At 36.2% G+C, this 23,134-nt stretch overlaps 1 protein-coding gene across 8 annotated transcripts in view; it reads left to right on the top strand.

Annotated features, from left to right (window-relative positions):
* The window catches only part of STXBP5L (syntaxin binding protein 5L), a 190,453-nt gene that overhangs the window by 60,245 nt on the left and 107,074 nt on the right, over positions 1 to 23,134 (top strand). For all 8 annotated transcript variants that reach the window (XM_048293886.1, XM_048293888.1, XM_048293892.1 and 5 more), the window contains exons 3-4: positions 8,258 to 8,339; positions 10,358 to 10,458. In XM_048293886.1, the coding sequence (XP_048149843.1) occupies positions 8,258 to 8,339; positions 10,358 to 10,458 (183 nt within the window). The remainder of the gene's footprint in view (positions 1 to 8,257; positions 8,340 to 10,357; positions 10,459 to 23,134) is intronic.

Genomic DNA, 23,134 nt, shown 5'->3' with positions numbered 1-23,134 from the left:
TGTGGTTGGATAAACACTGAAATTAAATTATTTCTTTTGGCATATTGATGTTATAGGGCACATTCCTTGGAACAATGGAAATGTTCAAACAATCAAGCAAACGAATCTCTAAACCACTTACCCCTTGCAAAGCCTGAGTCAAGATCAGGTGCTGTCTTTCCAATGCATTAGTACCTGTGTATTGGTGCAATTTTTTCTGGCCAAAGTGCCCTTGCATAATATCTCTCTAAGTATACTTAGATCTCTCAGTTAAACGAAAGTGTTCTGTGATGTTATGCATGGAAATTTTCTGACATGTTACTGAATAAGACAAAAAGCTGCATCATCAAACCACACACTTTTACTTTAGAGCCTCGGGGTTATATTTGCCCAGTATATCTTGTTGCTTATTCCAGGATAATTAGAAAATTTAACACAATAATTATTTAATTTTATTTGTAAAGTTGAGTTCAGACAAGAAATCTGTCAATCAGTATACAAGCTCTGCTAATCATATTGGACAATCACCTCAATTTCATAACCTATTAACTGTCTTGTTAGCTAGTAGCCTGGAGATTTTCAGGGACTAAATTTCTTAAAATTAATTCTGGGATTATTTTCTTGTTGTTTTAGCAGGTAATTGTGAATTTAGCTTTGAAAGAAAAGAAGTTAGTTATAGAAAGCATTTATTTTGTGTTTAAAGGACTTTTCTAAATGCCTTGTAAAGATGCTCATAATTTTTCAGTGAAGTAGAGAATTCTCTCACTTTTTCAGTAGAAACTTTTCACTGCTTCAGTACAGTGTTGATTGGTTGATAAGACTAAACAAAGCAGTTTTGGGAGGGTCTTAGCACTTGAGAAGAGTAAAATCTAGGGCATTCTTGTTGCAGGACAGAGCACAAAATTTGGCATGAAAAACAGTCATGTATGCGCTCCTGATTGCTTCTGCTTTGCCTTTGGAGTAACACAACAGTGTGCAAGGCAGTGTTAGTATTAAAATCTGTAATTGCTCATGAAACACAGAGCTAGAGTTGTGTGGGACTCATTGCTGTGATGTACCTGGCACGAAGAATTAGCCAGAAGTAATTGCGACAACTGTTAATTATTCTATCACCTTTGAACAATGGAATTCTTCTTCCCCCGTCTGTACTAACCAAAACTGTGAAACAATTTCATGTAAGAGGGAACATTAAATAATCATTTGCTCTCATCTCCTACAGACTACATAATTTGCCATAGGATCTTCATCATCTTACTCCTAGTCTGGTTGTTGGGGCTGGAAGTAGCATTTGGGAAAACAAAGTCTTGCTCTAAAGATTTCCAGTAATGGCTAAGTGCTATCTCTGTTTAATAGAGAAAGTACAATGTGTATCTCAAACTCTGTCACTATATGGATGAGGGTTTAATGTATTATTTTACTTGTAGAACTTTTCCATAGCAACTAGGGGAGGAATTAATATTTGAGAAAATGTATATTTATTTTTAGTTACATTTACTTCGACGTCTTTTGACCTTTTTACAAAAGACTGATTATGAGATCCCTTTTCATTCTATCCTCTGTTGTCAACAGCTGTTTCTCATAACTGGAAACTATGAAGAAAATCTGCACCTTGTAATCACTGTTACTAATTGCTAAAAATTCAGCAAACATTAGAAAAAATATCTGTTAAAGAAAAATATGAAAAATATTAAGTTTTGACCTTATGTAGAGTTTATATAGTCTTTCATTTTTGCTTGACGAGTGCAAACAAAAATTCCCTAAACCTTCTCTAAATCTGTTACCAGCAAATTCAGTGGCAGAGTGTCCAAAAGCAGGGAAAACAAATACTAACACAACATTTGCAGTAAACTTTTAAATGCAATTGGGTTTAGTATGAAACCATTGTAGGTGGATGCATTTGTCATCAGTGGCTGCACATGCGATAACCTGCACCTGTTATGTGTGTTCTGGGTGTACAGATCCACATGGAGCAAACACAGTGTTTAATATTAATGTCTGAAGGCTGAGAAAGAAAGCTAATCAAAATGGCTGAGTTAAGGCTACCTGCTTGGTTTCGCTGGTAAGACAGAGTGTGTTAAGACTACCATCTGTGCCCACTGCAAACAGATGGGCAGCAAATGGTATGATTTGCATAGTCCTCTTAAAAGGCAGTAAATTGGATAAAATGCTGTGGTGTTATCAATTTTTTTATCTATATCTCTGTAGGGTGTTGCTCAGGATCTTGGTTATGTGAAAGTAACTTTCTGGCTTTGGAACACACAGCCCTCTCATTTGTGATTGTTTGGTTTTCCATAACCTGCAGTATGCATTAGGGCAAGAGTAGTATTCTGTCCCAGCTTATTCTCTCTCTATCTTTTTACCAGATGGGTTTGTAAACAGATATGTTCCTTTTCGATTCCTGTATTTGTCATGCCTTTGGCTGAACTGGTGTCTACACTGGTAAATGGCTCTGAAATACTGGCCCGTGTGAACATAATCAATTATACTCTTCACTCACTTCCAGATTCCAGTTTTCATTCATTGTCGCCTTTCTTCGTTTTATCTGTATATGTCAGTGAGCTTGCTGAGGTTCATGACTACCTGGGAAAAAAGAGGAAGCCCACTGTAAATGCAACCTTTTAATGTTGGTTTTTTTACTACTGCATGAAGTACAACCTCAAAATAGAGATCTTTCAGTGTAGCTGCCTGGCAATGTGGAGCTTTTACAGACTAATAACAATGACTTCTCTTTTGAAGGTGAATTCAGAGCTAGGTAGTTTCTGTTAATCATTGTATGTGTGTGTGTGTGTGTGTGTATACGCATATGCAAGAGGAAATTTAAAATTATTGATATTCCACAAATGGAATATGAAATTATTCACCTACATGTGAACTAAATAATCTTTAAGGTCCCTTCCAACCCAAGCCATTCTGTCATTTGTGTTATTTGTGAAACGTTGCTAGAGTCAGTACCTCTTTAGTAACTGCTTTTCACAATGTACTACTTCAGGTTTAGGGTTGATTGAGTTCAATCACATGTTGATTGTATTTGTATTCTGTTATTGGAACAGATAATTCTTGAAACGACAAAGACCTTGAAAGGCAGTCTTAATTCAGAAGAGAGGAAACTATGTAGCCCTATGAGTTTTGCTTATTCCTATAGTATCTGCAGATACTTTGGGAAATAAAATAGCTTCTAGTATACAGGATTGCCATTAAATACAAGCTATCTATAAGCTTTAACCTGGAAGAAATCAAAGACTTGCCAAAAGCAAATTTTTCAGCCAATATAGATCATAATGAATATTTAGCTGTTCCTGAGATTAACTCCTACATAATTTGTACACATGAACAGAGAAATCTATGTCAAGAAAAATAAACATGATGAAGGTCATGGTAGACCAAAATTTCATGTTTATTGGTGCCAAAAAGGTTTGCATTTATAAAATATTTCACATGTAGTATCCTAAGATAGCAGCCAAGTGCATCAGTATTTCATCTTTACATAGTGGAGAGAAAAAAAAATGAGCTATTTATTTAACCAGCTGAATGAACGCAAGACATAATGAAGCTCATTGTAAAACTGAATCATTCTATGTTCAAAACAAAGCCCACGAAGATACTGTTTAATGAAGCAGTGCCCAGTGAATCTACAGCAAATAGAAGGCCATAAAGGTAGGAATAGGTTGAGTGTCCTTTGTAAGGAATTCAGTGAGCTCAGCTGCAAGCAGTTGACAGAATGGAGCTTTGTAGGGGGCGCTTATTTTTGAAGAGTAGTAGAGAAGTCTCAAAAACCAAAACCAGTATGATTTCCCAATTGGTTATTGTAATAAAGAGGTGGTGCACACATTTATTTAAAAACTGTATTGAATATAAGAAATTATGAAATGCTATATATGTTTTTAGATTGCATTGAAGAAACCATTACCAAGATGATGTGTAGCTATGGTTTTGATACTTGAAAGAAGTTGAGCACACATCCTAGACTATGTATGAAAACACACAGGAACTATTCAAAGCTAAGAAAATTGCTGGTGACATGAAATAAAGGAGCTCAGAGTATTTTGCTTTTATTTATGAAGAAGATGGATAAGATACAGCTTTCAAAGCAGGAAGTTTCTGCTAATACGAAGTTATTTAATTTAGCATAAAAAGACGTCGTGGTGCAAAGGCTTGAAACTAAAGCTAAAGGTATTGATTCCACATATAGCATGACATTCTTAACAGTGAGGATAACAAAACATTGGAGCAGTACACTTCAGAAATCAAAATACAGAATATCTCATGTAAAGAGAGAAAAAATCAGTTTGAACCCCAGTTTTGTACTTAGGCATTTGTTTAGGACTTGGGACTATGGTATTTATTTGTACCAGAATATGCACTGTCCTTAGACAGAAAATTAATGTATGTGAGACTTGGAGAAACTCCATGAAGAAACTGTAAAAATATGTATTCCAGGAACTGAAAGTAGCTATGTTCAGAACTGCAAATCTAGGTGCTAAAGGTGCTGTTTCCATAATTGTTACCTTTTGACAAGATCCGCCCTGCGACACAGATACAACTGACTAACCTGGTTGGTTTAGTTGGTTAGCGGTGTGGTTGAATTCTTTGATCGTTCTAGTACTTGATTATTTAGATAAATACATTGGTGCCTTTTTTACTGATAAATCACTCAATTCAGTGGAATAAGTCTTCTGCAAGAAAAAGCTGTCCTATATTCCAGTTACGCCCTAAGTCGATTTTGCAGTTGGTTTATGTAAAGGAGTAACACCAGCCCACAAGCATCTGCTCTTAGGGTGCTGTATAGTCCTACTCAAACATGTACCAGTCAGTGCAGATCAGATGACAAGGACTCGGAGCAGCAATGCTACTTTTGCAGCACCCCACAATTCCCAAACATTTTAAAGGAGAGGCTATAAATGGAGATTTCCCATTTCTGTGTGTGCCATTTTAATAAAATAGTAGATGTGAGACCATGGTTTCCGCTTAATAATTACAACCCTTTGCTTTAATGTTCATTTCTGTACATAGATTGCTTTTAGGTATGGAAGAAGTTAGTTAAGTACTCAAAAAAAGTTAGAGCTGCTTATTTACGTAGCTTGGTGTCATTTTCTTCTATGGAAAAGTTTTGGTTTTGAAAAAGGTGCCATATGTAATTTAGGAGTTTTTACTTGACAGAGGATATCTGCTAACTGCCTTGGCATGCCTTGGAAGGAGGTTCTTTATGACACCCTATCTTCACTTCCTTGCCCTTGCAAAGAGGAATGAATCAGACTGCAGTCCTTGTTACTGCCAAAAGATTTGATCTCACACTACTAAAGAATCACTGTGTTAATGAAGAAAAACATGTTGTACCTCATCCCCTTGTGGTCCTAAGACATTAAATGCCTGCTGCAAGCAACAGTGGCCTCAATTCCATGAGCCAGTTGTGAAGCATCTGCGCTTTCGGTTCTCAGTGAACCCCCAAGACTTGCAAGTCTTTGGATTCCATTAGTACTAACCTCTGAGAAGAATGAGACACATCAGATATGTCTGTATCACATAGTGAAAATGAGTCATGGAATAAAAAAACTGTGGGGTACTGTGGAAAGTGGATCATGATATGAAAAGATTTGGTCATTGTCACCTGTCATCATGAATGCAATCATTCACTGGCAACGTTGATTTCCAGGACATGAGAGTGTAAGTTCTTGGTTACTAATGTATTATGCTGTCTTGGAAGTCTGCATCTTGGAAGATGAATCCAAGTACTTAAAATTAGTCATCTTAGCAACTGGTTTTTTCCCCCAAGTAATTATAAGCTTTGGAATATCAGGATGTTGAAATACTCAGTGAAAAAGTGTTGTGTACAAGTGAATGAAGAGCAAAAAATCCTGTTTCACTCTCACAGATCTTAAAACCAGGATTAAGTGTAGTTTTCAGAAAGAACACTTTTCTTTTAGAATGTTATTACTATCACACTTTCACTGCTTGGTGTACATAATTCTAATTCTGTTTGTTTCATTCTAAATCCCAAAAGACATCCAGACTTAGTTTTCATCTTTTTCCTGGTTATGTATAAATTAGGATAATCTGGCATGGCTTCGAAGGCCCTTGGGAGATCCAACATAGTGATAAGAGAGAAGACAGTGTCTAGCTTTTATTCTTGAAACCCATGGTGTCTACTTCAAGATACTCAGATACATTGGTCCCCCCTTTTAATATCCTCAAAGATATTCCATGCTCCCTGACAGCAGAGTCATCATTTAATGAAAAGGCATAAGTAAAAAGAATAAAGTCAGTCCAAGGCCTGAACTGTAGGTACTTCTTCTGCTGTATGTCTTGTTGGAATACACTGCTGTGAAAAGATTTGATGAGGTAAGGTTGTACTTCTCCATGCTTGGCAGCAAACACAGAATTTGCAGAAGATGGGCTCAAGTGCCAAGAGCATGTGCCAAGTCATCATATCTCTTCAGCTCCTTCTGCTGGAAGGACCTCACTGCAGCTCCCAGAATGTTTGAAAACCACCAGCAGTCAGTGCTAATGCTGCTATTTAAGCATCAGTCCTCACTTCGGGGCAACTGGCCAGAATGAAGCAGACAGCACAATTTCTCTCTTATTTTAGTAATTTGTGAGTATTTTAGTAATTTGTCTTTCAGGGTGAACACTGATGCATATAAATGTGACTTTTTGGAGAGTGTTTTGTTTGTTTGGGATATGCTGAGTGAAATCATCTACTTTGTTAGGATGTTTCCTAGAAACCTGATTTAGCACGATACTGATGCTGAAGGGTGACAGCTGCTTAATCAGGGCAATGCAGCTGTAATTTTCATTAAGGACAGTCATTAAGTAGTGCCATGTATTTGTACTGAGTCTTAAACTCAGGTTAAAAAGAAAGCACTCATCTGTTAAAAATTCCAGGTAGCTTGTCCAGAAATCCCAGGTGGGTTGGTTACTTGCTTAGTTGGTTTTAGTACTTTCTCTCACGTTACAAGGGATTGTTAAATGTTAAAAAAGAGTGCCACAGAGCAGTCATTCAAAATGGCCCAGAGGGTTACCATCAACCCTTAAAAAGTGCCTTAGGCTACAACACATCTTTATTGTCCATTTTGAATAGGTTGTTTAAAAGTTGCAGGTTTTTACTATTTTATCAGTTATGACTGTATCCACGACTACAGTTTGGGAACAAGCAGCAAATGGAGTTACTTACTTTTTTCCTCTCCTTTGCTGTTCTGTAGTGTAGTTATGGTGTTTTATATACAACTTCTCATCTATAAATACCAGTTTTATAAAACTCTGTCTCCAGCTTACAAACAGAGAAATGAAGGCTCAGGTAAGAAAAGATACTTTTTTTGTTCCTAAGGTTATCCACTAGACTGGTTGGCAAAATCAAGAGTAGAGTTCAGGTCTCTCAAGGTCAGTGGTATCCATTAAGCTCCTTGTTTAACTATTGGAAAAGTAATTGCTTCATACTTTGACCTTCTGAACCTCAAATTTGCTAATTTATGGATTATACTTCCCGGGGGCTAATATCAGAATGGTTTACAGCAAATCTTTCCCCTGTGAAAGGGGAAGTAGAGATTCCAACATTTACCTGCAGGTAAAATAAGTGGACAGTTGGCTTTTTTTATTCAAGGCTTTACAATATGCTAATATGATTGCCTATTGCAAGTAGATCAGGCTCTATGTTGTAAAATCTTGTTTGTGATCATAATCCTGATGTTTTTAACATGTGAAGGTGTTTCATATGTTTCACACAATATGGTGTGTTATTGCTAATACTGTATTTCATATTTCTCCTTTTGCTTTACTTTTGATCTTTAGTAATTTTCTGGAACTACAGTTTCTTGTTGAAGTCTCTGACTAAGATGGGAAAGGCCATCATTCTCTAAGTTAGGGAGATGACAATTTAGCATGCACAGAAAAAGACCTGAAGAGAACAGATAAAAACTACATCCATTATATATCTGGTCTGGATAAGTACAAAAATCTGGTACATTCATGTGTTATATAAACTAATAATGCATAAAAATAAATTTAAGATGCATCCTGCGGAATTTATGTGTTAATTCATGTACTTTGTTTCACAGGAAAAAAAACAGGCAAGAACACATCGCTCACAATTGCACGTTTCAAGCTGCTGATGTTGGTGCTTTAATTAGAATGGTGGAAAGTCAGCATGAATTCTTTTGTTTTACAGAAAGCAAGAAGAATTGAGGTTAATTAAAGGTTAATTAGAGTTTAATTGGTAGTTCTTTCTTTCCCTCTTTACTTCTGGTGATAACAGGAATGTTAGAATCCTTGACTTTGATGGCAACAGACTGGGCAGGCCTGGTGTTGATTGCTACTGCCAACATGAAAGTGGTGCTGCAGTTCTGCAGCTCCAGTTCTTAATCAATGAGGTAAGGACATATTTACTCAGATTCTTCTGTGTAAAGTTAGTTGAATAAGTCAATTCATGTTGTTGTAATTGGGTGATATAACTTCTCCCATTGACAAATTGTGCCAAGAAATAAGTAGTGTACATCCAGAGGACATTCAACATACAGCCTTCTGGGATATTTATGGGACTGCACTCAGGGAAAAGTATTGCCTTCCTATGCATCAGTTTAAAGTACCGAACAAAAGGCAGTCAATGTATGAATGTGTGCAAGTAGATGTAAAACCCATTAAGTTACTAAATATGCTGCACAGTCCTGGTTCAAATAGAAATTAATAAATGAGCTCAATCTTTCTACCGAAATATATTGATGATGATTGGCTGAAAACTCAATAGTTGGGGATATGCTATTACTTGAAGCAAGGAAAAGCACTTGCAGGGATCATCAATCAAACCATCATGCTTAGTCTTTGTAAATGGTTTGTCAAAATCAGGTTTAGACAACATGAAGAAACACTGCCAGATTATAGCTTGCTCTGTGCAGAAGATGCTGAAGATGGGAATAGGCGAGAAGACTTTCTGGTGAATACAAATCAGGTTTTTTCTTTTTAGGACCTTATAAATTGGCCAAATCTTAGTTCAGTTTTGATTTAATTTTCTCCCATGATGTAAGGAAACCCTTCTGACAGTTTCAAGTCCTCTTTCTAAATGGGGAGATGTTAGAACTTCTCAGGGGAAGAGTTTTAGTTCTATGGGTTTTTTCAAACCTGAAAAATACTTAATTTTTTCCTACATCTATTTGGAGAAAGTAACTGAACCACAGACACTGAGGACGGAGGACCGAAACTTTAGAAACAGTCCAGTGAAATTCTTTAGAGAAATGCAGGAATGAGAACAGGAAGGCTAAAGTTTGAATCAGTATCCTTTCTTTTCATTAGGTGACCAGCAACCCCCCTAATACATAGGATTAATTTGATTTCTGTGGTGGACAGTCTTTCTGACTCTTTGGGAGATGAGAATTAAAGCATGGATTACACTGTACACTGTGAGAAGTCTCACCTCCATAAATTTCACTTGCATAGGTCAATGTTGAAAAAAAAGTTGCTAGGATTAGAGAAGTTTTATCAGTCAGTCATAGATGGTATGAAGTAATCTTTCCAGTTGCATCCTTGCCCTTCTAAAGTATAAAGCATTTCCTTCTGTTTGGGCACTATGTTCCTCTCTGTGATACACTGGGGTAGATCTTCTGTGCTAGGTCTGATCTGAGGTGTAAGTGTAGTGAACCACTGCAGGAGCAGCAGGGAGCTTACTCTGCAGTTAATTTTCACATGTCATCAGTATTCTGCAGTGAGGAGAAAGGAAGTCAAAAGCAGGCAGAATAAGTTCACTCCAAACTGCTCAGTCAGATATAGGCCTGGACTTTGAAAGACGACCATTTTTGGGACACCAGAAGCAGAACCAGTCTTCAGAGTATTTCTGATCTGTGATAAAGACTCTGTCCTTCTGTCTACATCTCTTAGTTCTCCCTAGGTCCTCTCCTCTTGCTACCTGTCCCTACTTTCTTATCTGCATCCTCTTTTCACAGTTCCAGTTTTGAATTTTCATCTTATCTTGATACGACTACTAAGCTGTGCTTGGCACTGTCACTTAAATGCCTGTGCATGCACTAAATCCCTTTATCCTTCAGTTATATCTTTAACATTTGCCTTTTAAAGTAAGCGTTGTCTGTTCTCCATTTCGTCAGTCTTTCTGCTTATGTGGAGAGACATGGGAGTTGGCTTGTGTGGGTACAAAGCTTTAATTTGAGTTTTAAATTGATGGAGTTTTATTTTAATTGTGGCTGATCTTGCACTAATTTAAAATGTTTACATTTACCAGTTCCATTCAATTGTCTATTATTTATGGTAGAGTATTTTTGTTCTAGGAGAAAAGAATGATTTTTCATAAACTGTCAGTTTTACAGGTAGATCATAAACAGTGAGGATCATATAAGAATAAGACAGAAAAATAATGTGTTGCTGTACTTTGTGTCTGCTCTAGGGTGCTTTGGTCAGTGCATGTGCAGATGATGCACTTCATTTGTGGAACCTCCGACAGAAACGACCAGCTGTTCTACATTCTCTGAAATTTAACAGAGAAAGGTAAGAATATATGACACAAAATAGATATCTCATTACAAAAATAACACTTTCTGGATTTCTTATAATACATTTTGCCTTTCTACAGGTGGATATAGTTTTGCCTTGACTGTTTTTCTTTGAGGTTTGTTTGTGTGGAACAAAAACTTCACTTTTCTCTTTCTGCAGCTTTCTCAGAACTAGAAAAATTTGGTCTGCTTTTTGCCAAAATGTTCTTCATTTTACTTCTATTTGCATGAACTGCTGTGAACAGTAATATGGATGTTTTTTCTTCAGACCGGACACAAGCACTCACTTTTGGGTGATCTGTTGTTCGGTAATAGACAGAATACTTCAACTGGCTGTATGAGGGTAATAATTATTTTCTTTACCTTGAAATCATTTCATTTTTGCAAAATACTGGAAGTTTAGCAGAAATAAGTTGTGAATTTGGGGAACTCTGGTAAGTGTAAAGTGAATCAGAGTGTTTTTCTAAATTTTACTTTATCGGTACCTAATCGTAGGAATTCCTACTGAAAATAGATTAAATGAGTGGTTGTAATTTTCAAACTCAAACAGGAGCTGAGCACTTCAATCTGTATTTAATCACCCAAGTAAAACGTGATATGATGTTACAGAACTTCAGTGCTACACTTCAATTAATATTAAGAAAAAGTTGCAAGTTTCTATTAAGGAATCAGGGCAGTAGTCAGGAGACCAAGATTCAGTGCATAAATGCAGCAGTTGTTTTTAATTTAAATATTAATTTTTAATACTGTCATTCTCTTAGCATGTACATTCAGTGTTTATTAAGGTGCAGCAACTTTTTTTGATATTTATATATTTGCTTGTGCAATGGGGAAAGATCCCAGTACTTCACCAGAGCTATGAAGTAAACAGACTCATCAAGTCTTTAGCTGCAGCAAATCTGAAAATTATTATGGAAATACATTTTTCTTTGTTGTTTATTATCCAGATACAAGTCATATTTGCACTAAAATGTCACCAAGGTGCATGATTTGTAGTGGGAAGTACTGCATAATAATCTGGGAAATATACAGCCTGATTCCAAAGAGTTTATAACTTATAGCAAAAGTGTATCAAGTGGTGTGGGACTGCGTGAGGGAAAATAAAAAAGAAAAATTATGTGTGCATTTCTAGCTGCTTCTGAACAGTAAGTTATCATTTTACATATGGTGAAATGTTTGAATCTTGGTATTCTCATCAGGTAGGTGCATTTTTCACAATTTGTCATTGATAAATCTAAATATCATAGAAGTTATTCCACTACATCTTGGTCGAACTCTCCCAGACAGCAATCTGACATTCAGCCTAACCAATCATTGCTTATAAGAATGCAGCCTCTGTTCATCTCTGCCTTCTCTTCAGAGATATTAACCATTATCTTGGTCAATATTTTATCAGCATTTCCTGCTAAAAGAAACTCACATTTGTGCTTTGCTAGAGCAAAACATTTGTCATCACACTTACCTAATATTCTTTCTTGTCTGACACCCTAAAACATTGGGCAAAATATTTGCAATGCAGTTGTTCAGAATACTAGAAAACTTTTCTCAAAACCAAATTTTCTCTAATGACGTTTTTGAACTGAGGTGCAAGATCCTAATCTGAGAATGTAGTTATTTGTAACAAATGCATAGCTGACTATACTGCCTTTTATCAAAATCTAGTAAGTTGTGAGTAAAAAAAAATACTGTTAGTTCTTTTATGTATATTTTATGTAACTGGTTCAATCGCTGCTAGTTAAATAAATTTTATTAGCACATCAAAGGCTGTGAGGCAAATATCCTGCAATATAATATTGTCAAAGAAGTAAGTCCAGTTTTAAATTAAGAAAGATTTTTCCATAAATATGAAGAAATAACATTGTAGGCAGTTCATTTCTTTTCAGGGTTCTCTGAGAAGATGCCCTAAGCTTCTGGTTTGGTTTTTTTTTATTATTATTCAAGCACTTGGCTTCAGAATGAAATCTCTTCATTTTTATTATATTTTCTTTTTACGTCCTTATAAATTTATTTTAAATCATCTAACTTCCAGTTTTCTAAGCTCAATTACACATTTAGTATGTAAAATTCAACATAAGCCTCTGGGCAAGTAGCAAAAAAGTAAGGCTAATGCCCTAATTAACCTTCTCAATTTGGAACATATATATGCCTAATAGAGCTAAATCTAAAAGAGAACTTTAATTTTTTTCTGAATATATTTTTGGTGTTAGAGAACAGAAGCTATAACTTATGTGATGGTCAGAGAAACAGTGAATGAAATAATAGTTGCCTTAGCTATATGAAATCTGTGACAAAATGGATGCAAGGGGAACTTGAGAAGCTGATAAAGTGGTAACATCAAAATTGATTTTCTTCACGGAATTCAAAGGTCTGTCTTCTAAAAAATAATGTTTTCCTCACTGTGGGAACAGTTAAAAATACTTCATTTTCATCCTTCCCTCTCCTCTTGCAGAAGGAGGTTAGGAGGAGGCAAGATTGTTCACACTGAATAGGGATTCTTTTGTCTTAAGTTTGTGATCCAGTGAACAAGCTGGTATTGATGTTTCTTAAATGGGGAGAAATGCTTTGACAGAAAATAGGTTTTAAAATACTGATGCATGTCTTCAAAAATAGTAAAGTATTGAAAAACACCATACAGGGAAGTGTTTAGAAAGTCAAAGGCTAGTTCTTTAAGGTCATTTATTATATAGCTTACTTTTAGATTAGGTTGCTTTCACAGAGCCAAACACATAATTGTTCAGATGCATTTTACCTATGAAAACGGAACATGTGAATCCTTCCAATTTTTCTATTTGCATGTGTTTCTTCAGGATTTTAAAAAATTTTATCCATCCATTATGTTTGTCTCCTTGATACACTGTTTGGTTTAGGGGTTTTTTTTAACAAATGGCAGATTTACTTCATGAACTGATGCTATACAATGCACTTAAGATTCTAATATTTTATGTGTTTGTGATGATGAAGATAATTTTATTGTTCCAAGTGCTTGTTTTATTTGACTTTGATTAATTAACTTTTATGTAGCATCAGTTTATTCTGAGTTCTTATAGTATTTGCTTCATGAACCACAGAGCTGTTAGATTCTGTTAGATGGATGAATGCTACTTTAGTCTTTGGCTATTACTCACAATGCACCAGTCATCATATAGTTGAACTCTTTAATTTGCAATTTGCTTGTGCTTCTTGACATCTAAGACTGCAGGATAATGAACTAAAATCTGATCTTTAGCAGTGTTTCTGTATAGGTTTCTGCAATTATTTGAGTCAAGTCTCCCCAGGTGCACACATGCATATATCCCCTCTCTCCCTCCAATGAAAGTAAAAAATGTTTGTTCTTTCCTTTGAATGTTGGTAAAAACATAGTTGTAAAGAGCAAAGAACACTTAAATGCAGTAGTCCTTCACTTAACATGTAGCATTCAGTATTAAGACTCTGAATGGTTTATGAAAAATAATTCACAAAAAAGTGCACTTTTATAGCCATTAAATCAGAGTTTACAGCCTCTCCAGATTTAGTTTTTTCTTCTTCTGACCTACTGTTAAACTAATGATGATGCAGCACTAGCAATAATAATTCATAATTCACTGTTCCTTTACTAAATGTCTCTTTGGAGCAACTGTAGAAGGAACACTGAAGAGACGTAACGGCAAACTGGTATTTTCGGTCGTACAGTGTAATGCTCTGGACTTTTTTGGACTTCAGCAAATTATATGTCTTTGCCAAAAATATGTACTTTTTTTATACAAGGTAATCATCTTATATTTCTATTGCTGTAATTGGAATATAATACAATGCATTAAGAACTTTGAAGAAAATATAAATGTAAGCAATGTGTTTCAGTGCTTGGCTCTGTACCAAGAGCTGTAATGATAAGACAGTTACTCAAAGACATGTTTGACAGTAGCATATGGTTGATAATATATGATTTATGGTTTCTTTTACAAATAGGATGGACAGGTAAAACATTTTAAACTCTGTAAACACACTATAAGAATCTCCTCAGTGTTTTTGAAAGTTAAAATTGTGGACACCTTCCATATGTTAGTACCTGTTTTTTCCTTCCTTGATGTCATAGGAGATGGCAGATTCATCTTCGGTAGGCATTTTAGGCAAAATAAATAACTCAGCTACTGGACTGGAACTAGACACTGTCTCTATGTGCTGCAGAGAACATGAGGATTAAGCAAAACCACTGGAAACTATTATAGGTTTTCATTATTTTTAATATAATCAGAGCAGACTTTAGCAAGTACAGCTTTAAATACACAACAGTTTACATATTCCTGTTTAAGGTAAGTACAGCTGAGGGAGGAAAACCAGCAAGGACTGCAGTGTGAAATCCAGGTCCTGTAAGCCAGCAGGCACTAGTTGCACTTAGGAACACAGTTCATCTCCTGTCATTTCGAAGCTGAGCTGGTTCAGTTGTATTGACTGACACAGGGAGCAGCCCTCCTCTCTTTGTCCTTTTAGCCATTGCTGACTGGTGTGTGACAAATGAGCCAACAGTGCTGCAGCAGCTTATCCACTGACTTACAGCAGCATACATGAGCACAGTGTGACACAGAGTGTTGGGTCTTAAGGTCTGTCTGCATGCACTCCACACCAATGCCATGACAATACAACAGGTGCCCTTCTGAGGGGAGTCATTAGGTGACACAATCTGTATAACTGGCTTTGGGACTCTGATCTGTAATATTTTCTTCAGTGTTAAGGATATGCTGGCACAGAGCAAGAGGAGTCTTTTAAGTGGGTGACTTTTAGAGCAGTTCTGTTAACTGTAACTCACTATTAGTTAGAGATTTGACTCCTACAGTTGAGATTTTGCAGTATTTGAACAAGATGATTGAGAGTATTACTCCAAATGCTTGGAAACAAATTAAAACAAACCAAAACCAAAACCAAAAAATTGGATGTTTTTGAATAAGGTAATATTTCTTGGGTCTATATTCTTTCCTGACAGTAGCTGAATCTTATTTTATTTGCCTTACTGTATCTTTGCAGGATTTTGTGTCCTGTGTTAAGAGCATTTTAAATACTTCCTCTCTCCTTTGCAAATAAACATCATCAAAAAGACAGTAAGAGGCTATTGAATGAATACTGGTGACTGGCTGTGCAGTCTCAGCAGTACGTGTGTCTGTTTATTTGTGTTAGGGAACTTGTGGGTTAGTTAAAGTAGATCCTCTGTCTCACTGCCTGTTCAAGGAGCTGCATTCCTGTGATAGCTTGCCCACTCACAAATTAACCTCCTGGTTAATGGTGTACAGCTGCAAACTCTGTTTATGCACTTCGAAATGAGTCAGAGGTCTGTCATCAAGCAAGGTTCTGTACAGTTGCACAGTCATGCTATACAACAAAACAGATTCTGATTACATGGTGTGGTCTAGCACTCAACTATTGCAAAGAACCATAGAATTCAAATATAAAGCAATATTTCACCATAAAAACGTGCCACAGTTTCTGGAAAGGATGTAAATTTTCTCAGGTTTATGATGGAAAAATCTGAGGAAATCAAAAGAAGCCATGTGATTGGCATTCACTTCCACATCTTGATGAAGATATTACAAAACTTTCCTCTGCGGGTTTTGGCTTGAGGTTTTGTTGTTCTTTTTGTTATTGTGTTGTTGTTGTTCTGGTTGGTTTTGGCAGTTTTTGGTTGGTTGGTTGGTTGGTTTTGCATGTGTAGTGTGGTCTTGAATCAGCATTTGCCACTTTTGAAAGAATGGTGCTCAGGGTTTTCAAAACCCAATATTTTTATGCAATTATTGGTCTTGAAAAGATTTCTGAAGCTCATAAAAACCTCTGTTCTAGGGGGCTATGCCTTAGCACTTCAGGACAGAAAAATAATCTCTGTCAGATGTCACTTCAGAAAGACAAAGGGCTGGAAAGATTCTCCAGTGAGAGTGACCCAAATCATGTTTATGTATTTATTTACTACATGCCTCTGCTTTCTCTGTTAAAAAACAAAACAAAACAAAAACAAAAACAGACAAACAAAAAACCCAAAACCGAACCAAAACAAACAAAAAAAATCATTCTTTTTTTACATATTGCATCATGCTATGGAGAATTTCGTAGTGCACTTGACCTGTAGGATGAATGAGAGCCATAAGCTCATCCTGGAAAGTGGCATGCAACCTAGCTGAAATGAAGAATGTCTTGGTTATAAAAAGAAATCAGGCACAAGCATTCTGGGTTTTTTTGTCTTCAAGACAGATTGGCTAAGCAATCAAGAAAGAGAAAAAATGCAAGACATAGATTTGCTCATTCATACCAAGAATCAACAGGTTTGATTTGCTAGGTTTATGAGACTGTGCAATTCCACTGAAATAGAATGGAAATTGACATGATTCCTAAAATTTTAATAGATCTTAAACAAGTGAGCCTTCTCTTGGAGTGGAGCTGAAGGGACCTGCTCAGTCTGGTTCCCTCAGTTGCACACCAGAGAACTCATATACCTCCCTTTATTAAATGAACAAGCTGACTATGTTTTGCATTAAGGGTTGCTGGTGCCATACGATCCCAGTAAGAAAGGCACTCAAGGCCCCTGTAAGTTAGCTTTAAAATGGTGTTTATTAGAGCTAGCACTACAAAGAATGGGAGAAGAGCATAGGAAATCTGGCATCCCTGCAGATGCTGGGAGCCCCGAGTTGTGCATCATCACACAGGCCTTCAGTCAGCAGGTAACCCCCACTGCAACATAATAACCATCCATAGAAAGGGTTGCCCCATTTTTGTCATCCAAGTTATTGTAGGATTTTCTTCTAAGGAGAAGGTTGTGTGCATTATTCCTACTATCAAACAGAAAGGACATTAATGCTAAAACTTGCTTCTGCACTGTTGGTGCAACCACCAAGCAGGAGCTGCCTGCAGGCTTCTCAGTGACAACAAGCTGCCTGTGTTTATCCAGCTTCCAAGGGGTACATGCAGCTGAACACAGCCCAGAGACCACACTGCACACGCAGCCCCTGGCACCTGCTCGGTGTCACTCGTGTGTGGATCACCAACTCCTCCACATGCAAGAGTCCCCCAGCCAGGGCCTTGCACTGTTACATAACTACTCAACATGAAATCCACTGTTTGCTGTTCAGGAAAATTGTTCCATGTCAGCTTCATTCTCCTGATGGAAAGAAACCTTCCAGCTTTGAGACTAAATGTATTTTTATGGTTCTTTTATTCCCGTTTGAGATGATATTCTGGTATCCACATTGTCATGCATTTTAAATATTTTGTCTCTCCTTTGCAGATAAACAGCTCATTCATATACATTCACAACCTGATTTTTTGGTTTGGGGTCTTTTTTCATTAAAAAAATCAGGATTATGTGTTTTTCTTTATAAATTTTTGTCTTCATTCCGTTTTCTTTTCTTTGGACCTTTTTTCTCATATCAGTTCTGTCTGAGCTGATGATTCATCAAGGAAACATATTCTAGAAAGGGTCCCATCTGTGCTGTGGCCATTGACAATACCATTTTCATTTGTAATCTCTGCAGGAGTATGTTTACTGATGCATACAAAAATGGCATCTTCCTTTTATGTGGCTTCATCTTACCCATGTTTGTGGTCTTGCTGTGATTGACTAATACACCCATTGCACTTCTTCCCTGATGTATATCTAGTGGCAGGGAATGTGCTGCTTTTTAGTGCAAGCCTTTAACAGTGGAAGCAAAGCAAGACAAGCAAAATTGAAATTACCTTTTTCTATCACTTCTGTATCACGAGTTTTAACCCTAAAGTGGAAGTTCTTTGAAGTTTGAGGCTGTGCCCTTTGCATTTAAAATTGAATTCCATTTCTTGTACTTTACTCGTGCAGATTGTCCTTCCTCTGTAGTATTGTGTCCCTAAGAGGTTTCATTAGTATTAGTACCAAGATTACTTGTGAAATTACAACAGCTGTAAAACTAATTCTTAAGAATCTCTCAAATAGCCAATAAAAATTCCCTTTTTCAGTGAAACCAAGCATAAAATAGAAATTATAATAGAATTTTATAGTGATGTTTTTATAAGTGCTGTATTGAGTTTTGACACATGCTGTATTTCCTATAATTGGAGTATTCTGGAATAGCCTACCTTTGGTGAACCTAACTTCCATATTTTGCTATAATTTTTCAAAATTTTCCTTTTGAAGGACAAAACATTTTGAAGGACTCAAAGCCTTGGTTAGCGTGTATTTTTAAGTATAGGTGAGAAAGTAGTAATAGCATTAGAGTCAGAACATCATAGATAACAACATAGCTTAACTTTATCAGGTTTAGTTTTTTATGCTTACCACCTTGGGTGGGATTTGTAACGCAGTCTGAGAGTTGGTGCCACTGCAGAAAAAGTGCTGCAAGAGCTTAAGGTGGCTAGTCTAAAACCAGTTTGGTTTCTTTATGCTTAAATTACATGAGGATAGATGCTGCTCTAAAATAAGATCTCAGAAGTCCTGGTCATATTTGTCATTCTAGAATATTAGAAGGATCTCTGTTTATATCCAGATCCAAACTTGAATTTAAGAATCTCTGTTCTTTTTTGATGGTGGCTTTCACAGTCTTTCCTCAAAGTAATTTTTAGTCCATCAGGATTCTGCCAATATGATTATTGTCAGTTTCATTTCAATTTAAAAAGTCCTTAAATGCATTATGCCACAGTATCTGCTTCTATATGTGTTTGTTAAACAACTTCTCTGAGGGCAAAATGCCTAATATGCTACATCTGAATAACATCTGAATTAGAGATAGCAGCTGTCTGTGATAGCAGAAGGGCAAAAATCCCCTGAAAGATGACTTAAAACCAATCACTTCACACATGCGCACATGAAACCGTCATGGCCCATAGAACTGCTGGAGAAAAATGCATAGCTGGCACAATTACCTGGGGACTTAAAAACAGTACAGGGCCCTCTGGGCTGACAAACCCCTCTTTTCCAATCTGCATCTTCCTTTGGGTCTCTCTGGCTGTAGTTCGTTGTATTATTTCTCTGAGAAAAAGAACAATGTCTTCAAAATTCCGTTTTGCAAAACATCTTTGAAAAGTTTTTTTTTTTCTTTCAATATGGAAGAAAAAAATATCCTGGATTGTTTAAATTTTATGTCACCTGGCCACATCTGATTGTCTGCCTAGGTAACTTCTGTGTGGGTTTCTTTCTTCTGGGAAAAAGTCCTAATGAGACATAATGTTGCTATATGCTGTCAAACCTTACATCATATGCTGAGCAGTGTGCTTGTTGTTTGTAATGCTTTGTAAAAAATAAAGCATGTTTTTCAGTAGAGTTATGCTTTTTTGAGAAAACACAGGGTAACATGTTATGCTGTTTTCACATAGCAGCTATGTTGCCAAATTGCTCTGAGGCCAAGTTTGGATAACAAAATTTAAAATACATGCTCACAGCTATACATTGAACAACTGTGTTTCATGGTCTCAGTCATAACAAATGAGAGGCCAAATACTGTAATACAAAAATGCATCATATTAGACAACAGAAAAAAAATAAAGATGTCTTTTAAAATGTAAGCAAGTTCAGGCAGCATAAACAGTCTATACTATCAGTTGAATTTTCTTGTTACAGTTATAATGTAGATACAGGAATGATATGGTTTTCTCTTTTGAAGTTTTCAAATTAGAGTTTTGAAATACCTTTCAGGGTTCTGTTCAGATCTTTCCACTGACCTTTGTTATATTAGATTTCCAGTCATATGTTGGAGCAGTGAAGAACATGCTCCCGTTCAGTTGCAGTAAGTAATTTTGTTCTTGGAAACCACCCCACCTCTTTCCTGCCCAGACACATGTCAGCTTCAAGCAAGAACCCAATGCAATGATTTAGGATACTTCTCCTTCTGTCACAATAAACTCTGGGCATTATTCCAGTAAATCAGAAATAGAGCTAGTAATGTCGGTGTTGAGATTATATCATTAAACAGTACATGAGCAGGAAGAGAAGAGAGACTACAGATTGCAGAAAAACAAGGACCATTAATCACAGAGTCCCTGTCTACTGAAGCGCAACAAATGGGAACAGCTGGTCTCCAATAAGTCTACGTGATTTTAATTGATGGGAGCTGTAAAGAAAAAAAGCATGCATACAAAGAAAAAGCATGCACATGTAAAATTATTTTTTCTTTGAAGTCAATTTCAGTATTTCAGTCTTATCCTGATTTTAGTGTGTCATTCAAAATAACTTGATTGATATTGATATAAAATTGGGTTTAAACTTACTTTAGTAAGAATGCATGATAAACACAGATTTGTGTATATTGCAGCTAGCAGAGGGTGAAATCCTAACATATCTTTAGTTTACTTTTCCAGCAGCTCTGTGAAGTCAAGCTGTTAAACAAAAGACAAGTTTCAACCTTTCATCTTTGAGCTAGGTCCCAATTTACATTTTTGGAACTATGAGACTGGGAAACAAAAAACTGCATTTTTGATTTATGTATTCAATGTTGGGTGAAGGGATGAGAGAAACTCTACCCCCTAGGTGTTTGGGTTTTTTTCATGCAGATGCTACAAAATCAATGAAATAAACACATCAAAAACTTTCTCTTTTGAGAACGTCATCTCCCTGTTCCATCCTTTGTTTGGCTTTTTTCATTGCTAAGAAACTCAGTGGCTCTTACTGTACTCTGTATTGCCCATCACTGTCAGTATGTTTGGTATTACAACCCTATTTTTACTTAACCTTCAAAGAAATTTCTAAAGGACAAGTGAAGTATTACAAATACAAAATAGTGATTTCACAAGCCAGTAGACAAGAGAAAAATCATGTACATTGTCTTTTCCCTGAAGATGAGACCAAGAGTCTGTTTTCCAACCCTGTTTCATTAATTTGCTCACCTCACTGATTTTGTGAAATTTTTATTCTCATTTTTGTTGTGTAATGACCCTGAGTCAGCATCAGAAACAAATTAGAAGTCAATGAAAAGAATGCTGGTTTCTTCCAGCATCTTTTTCTGTTTAAGGAAGCAAGTTTCCATGTAATTTCTTTGTCTTTTTCTCTTGGGACCAAGTCTTCATGTTACACCTGTTTAATCCATGGCATTACTGTTGTGTAATACTAAAGATCTAGCCAGGGAGAGTGTGTCACTGTCGCCGTCACTGTCAGATCCTGCTCCTACAGGTAAGACATTCCAATGAATTTGCAGTCAAAACCATGAAAGGGAGTTGACAAAAGAGGGTATCTCTTTGCTGTGCATTTGCACAAGAGGAAGGAAAGCAATTTTCTGTCATTCTGAAAATGAAGCAAATTATTAGTAGCACAGGCTACAAAAATTGTCATGCCCTTGCACATTGGGACTTCTAAGTTGTTCTTGAGCTCCAGTAATGCCCATAACTTGCTGCAGAGCTACTGTGGACAGCCTTGGAGGGTGGGAATTTCAGTGCCTGTATCTTATAGGTGGTTATAGTGCAGCTGTCTTTGTGTTATGGCATATTGGATAGGTCAAGGTGACCTCTTACGGAGTTGTAAGAAGATTAGTTATAAGAAATAAAACTGGGAAAAACCAAGGGACCTGTGGCATACTGTAGACTTTGACTGTCCTTCTAAAGAGTTCATAATAACCTCATACGATTTTATCTAAATACCTAAATTCAGTCTTCATTCAAGGGAGATCTCTGGGTTTACTAACTTAATCAAATGGAATGCATCTAATATATTCCTGAACATGCTTTTTCTCATTTGTTCTAGGTTCTTTTGAGTTAACTGTTTGTAAATAATTTATGTTGACAGCCATTACAAATATTCATGTAGTTGCTACACTGATGTTTTATGCAGTTAACATAAGCATTTCTTAAAACAAGTATTTTTTTAAATGCTGTAAACTATTTACTACAGTTGTGATTGCAAATTCATTTGAAATAGTGAGGTCACAAGTCAAGAATGGACCTAACTTGTAGGGTTAGTTCCCCTGTCCAGAAGGTTTACACAGGAAGTTCTGGCTTTTGAAGAAACAGAGGAACCAGCCTACTTTTAATCTCAATTGTTTTAACAGAAAAGAAGAGGAACAAGAAACGGAATATACTATTAATAGTGCTTTACCTTGCACTTTATGTTTTAGTTTTTAACACTTTAAAGGATTAATGATCAGTCCTAATTTCTAAAAATCAGAATGCTTCAGAATGTGCCAATAGATCCAATGAAAAAAGAGGGACAAACCCAAAATATATTGAGAAAGAAATAGTTTTCCAGCTGCATTTCTTAAAATTTTACTTTTTTTTTTTTGTGCTTCTTGTTTTCTTCATTCTTTTAAGTTGCTTATGTAAAGTATTTCAGGTAAGGGAAACCATAAAAAATGCTTGTGTCTTAAACACATTGAAAGCAGCAATGGACCACCAGCCAGATGACATGTACAAATAATTTGATGGAAAATAGCTGCATAAGCTTTTTTGCTTTGTCAAAATAAATAATTGTGTTAGATATCTCAGCACTATTTAAGCCTATTGGTCCAAGTGAAACCCTAAAGTGAAAATGTTTTCTTAACATTTCTTCTACGTAGAATTTGCAGAAATTGAAGTGGGGGCAGAGAAGGATGCCTCTTAATTATATACAGGATGTTCACAAGTAGCTAGAAGTATACTTTGCTTTGGATAATTTGTATTGAAATTACAGTTTAGAGGTGGAATCCTGATTTGTTGTACCTCACCATTTGTAGAAAATCTCCCATCACTGAAATTCTTTAAATCAAGAGGTATCTTTTAGTAATTTA

Source organism: Corvus hawaiiensis, chromosome 2 (genome assembly GCF_020740725.1).
Source record: "Corvus hawaiiensis isolate bCorHaw1 chromosome 2, bCorHaw1.pri.cur, whole genome shotgun sequence".
Lineage (NCBI taxonomy): Eukaryota > Metazoa > Chordata > Aves > Passeriformes > Corvidae > Corvus > Corvus hawaiiensis.
Note: the sequence above shows the minus strand (reverse complement) of the source record. Positions and strands in the feature narration are given on the sequence as shown.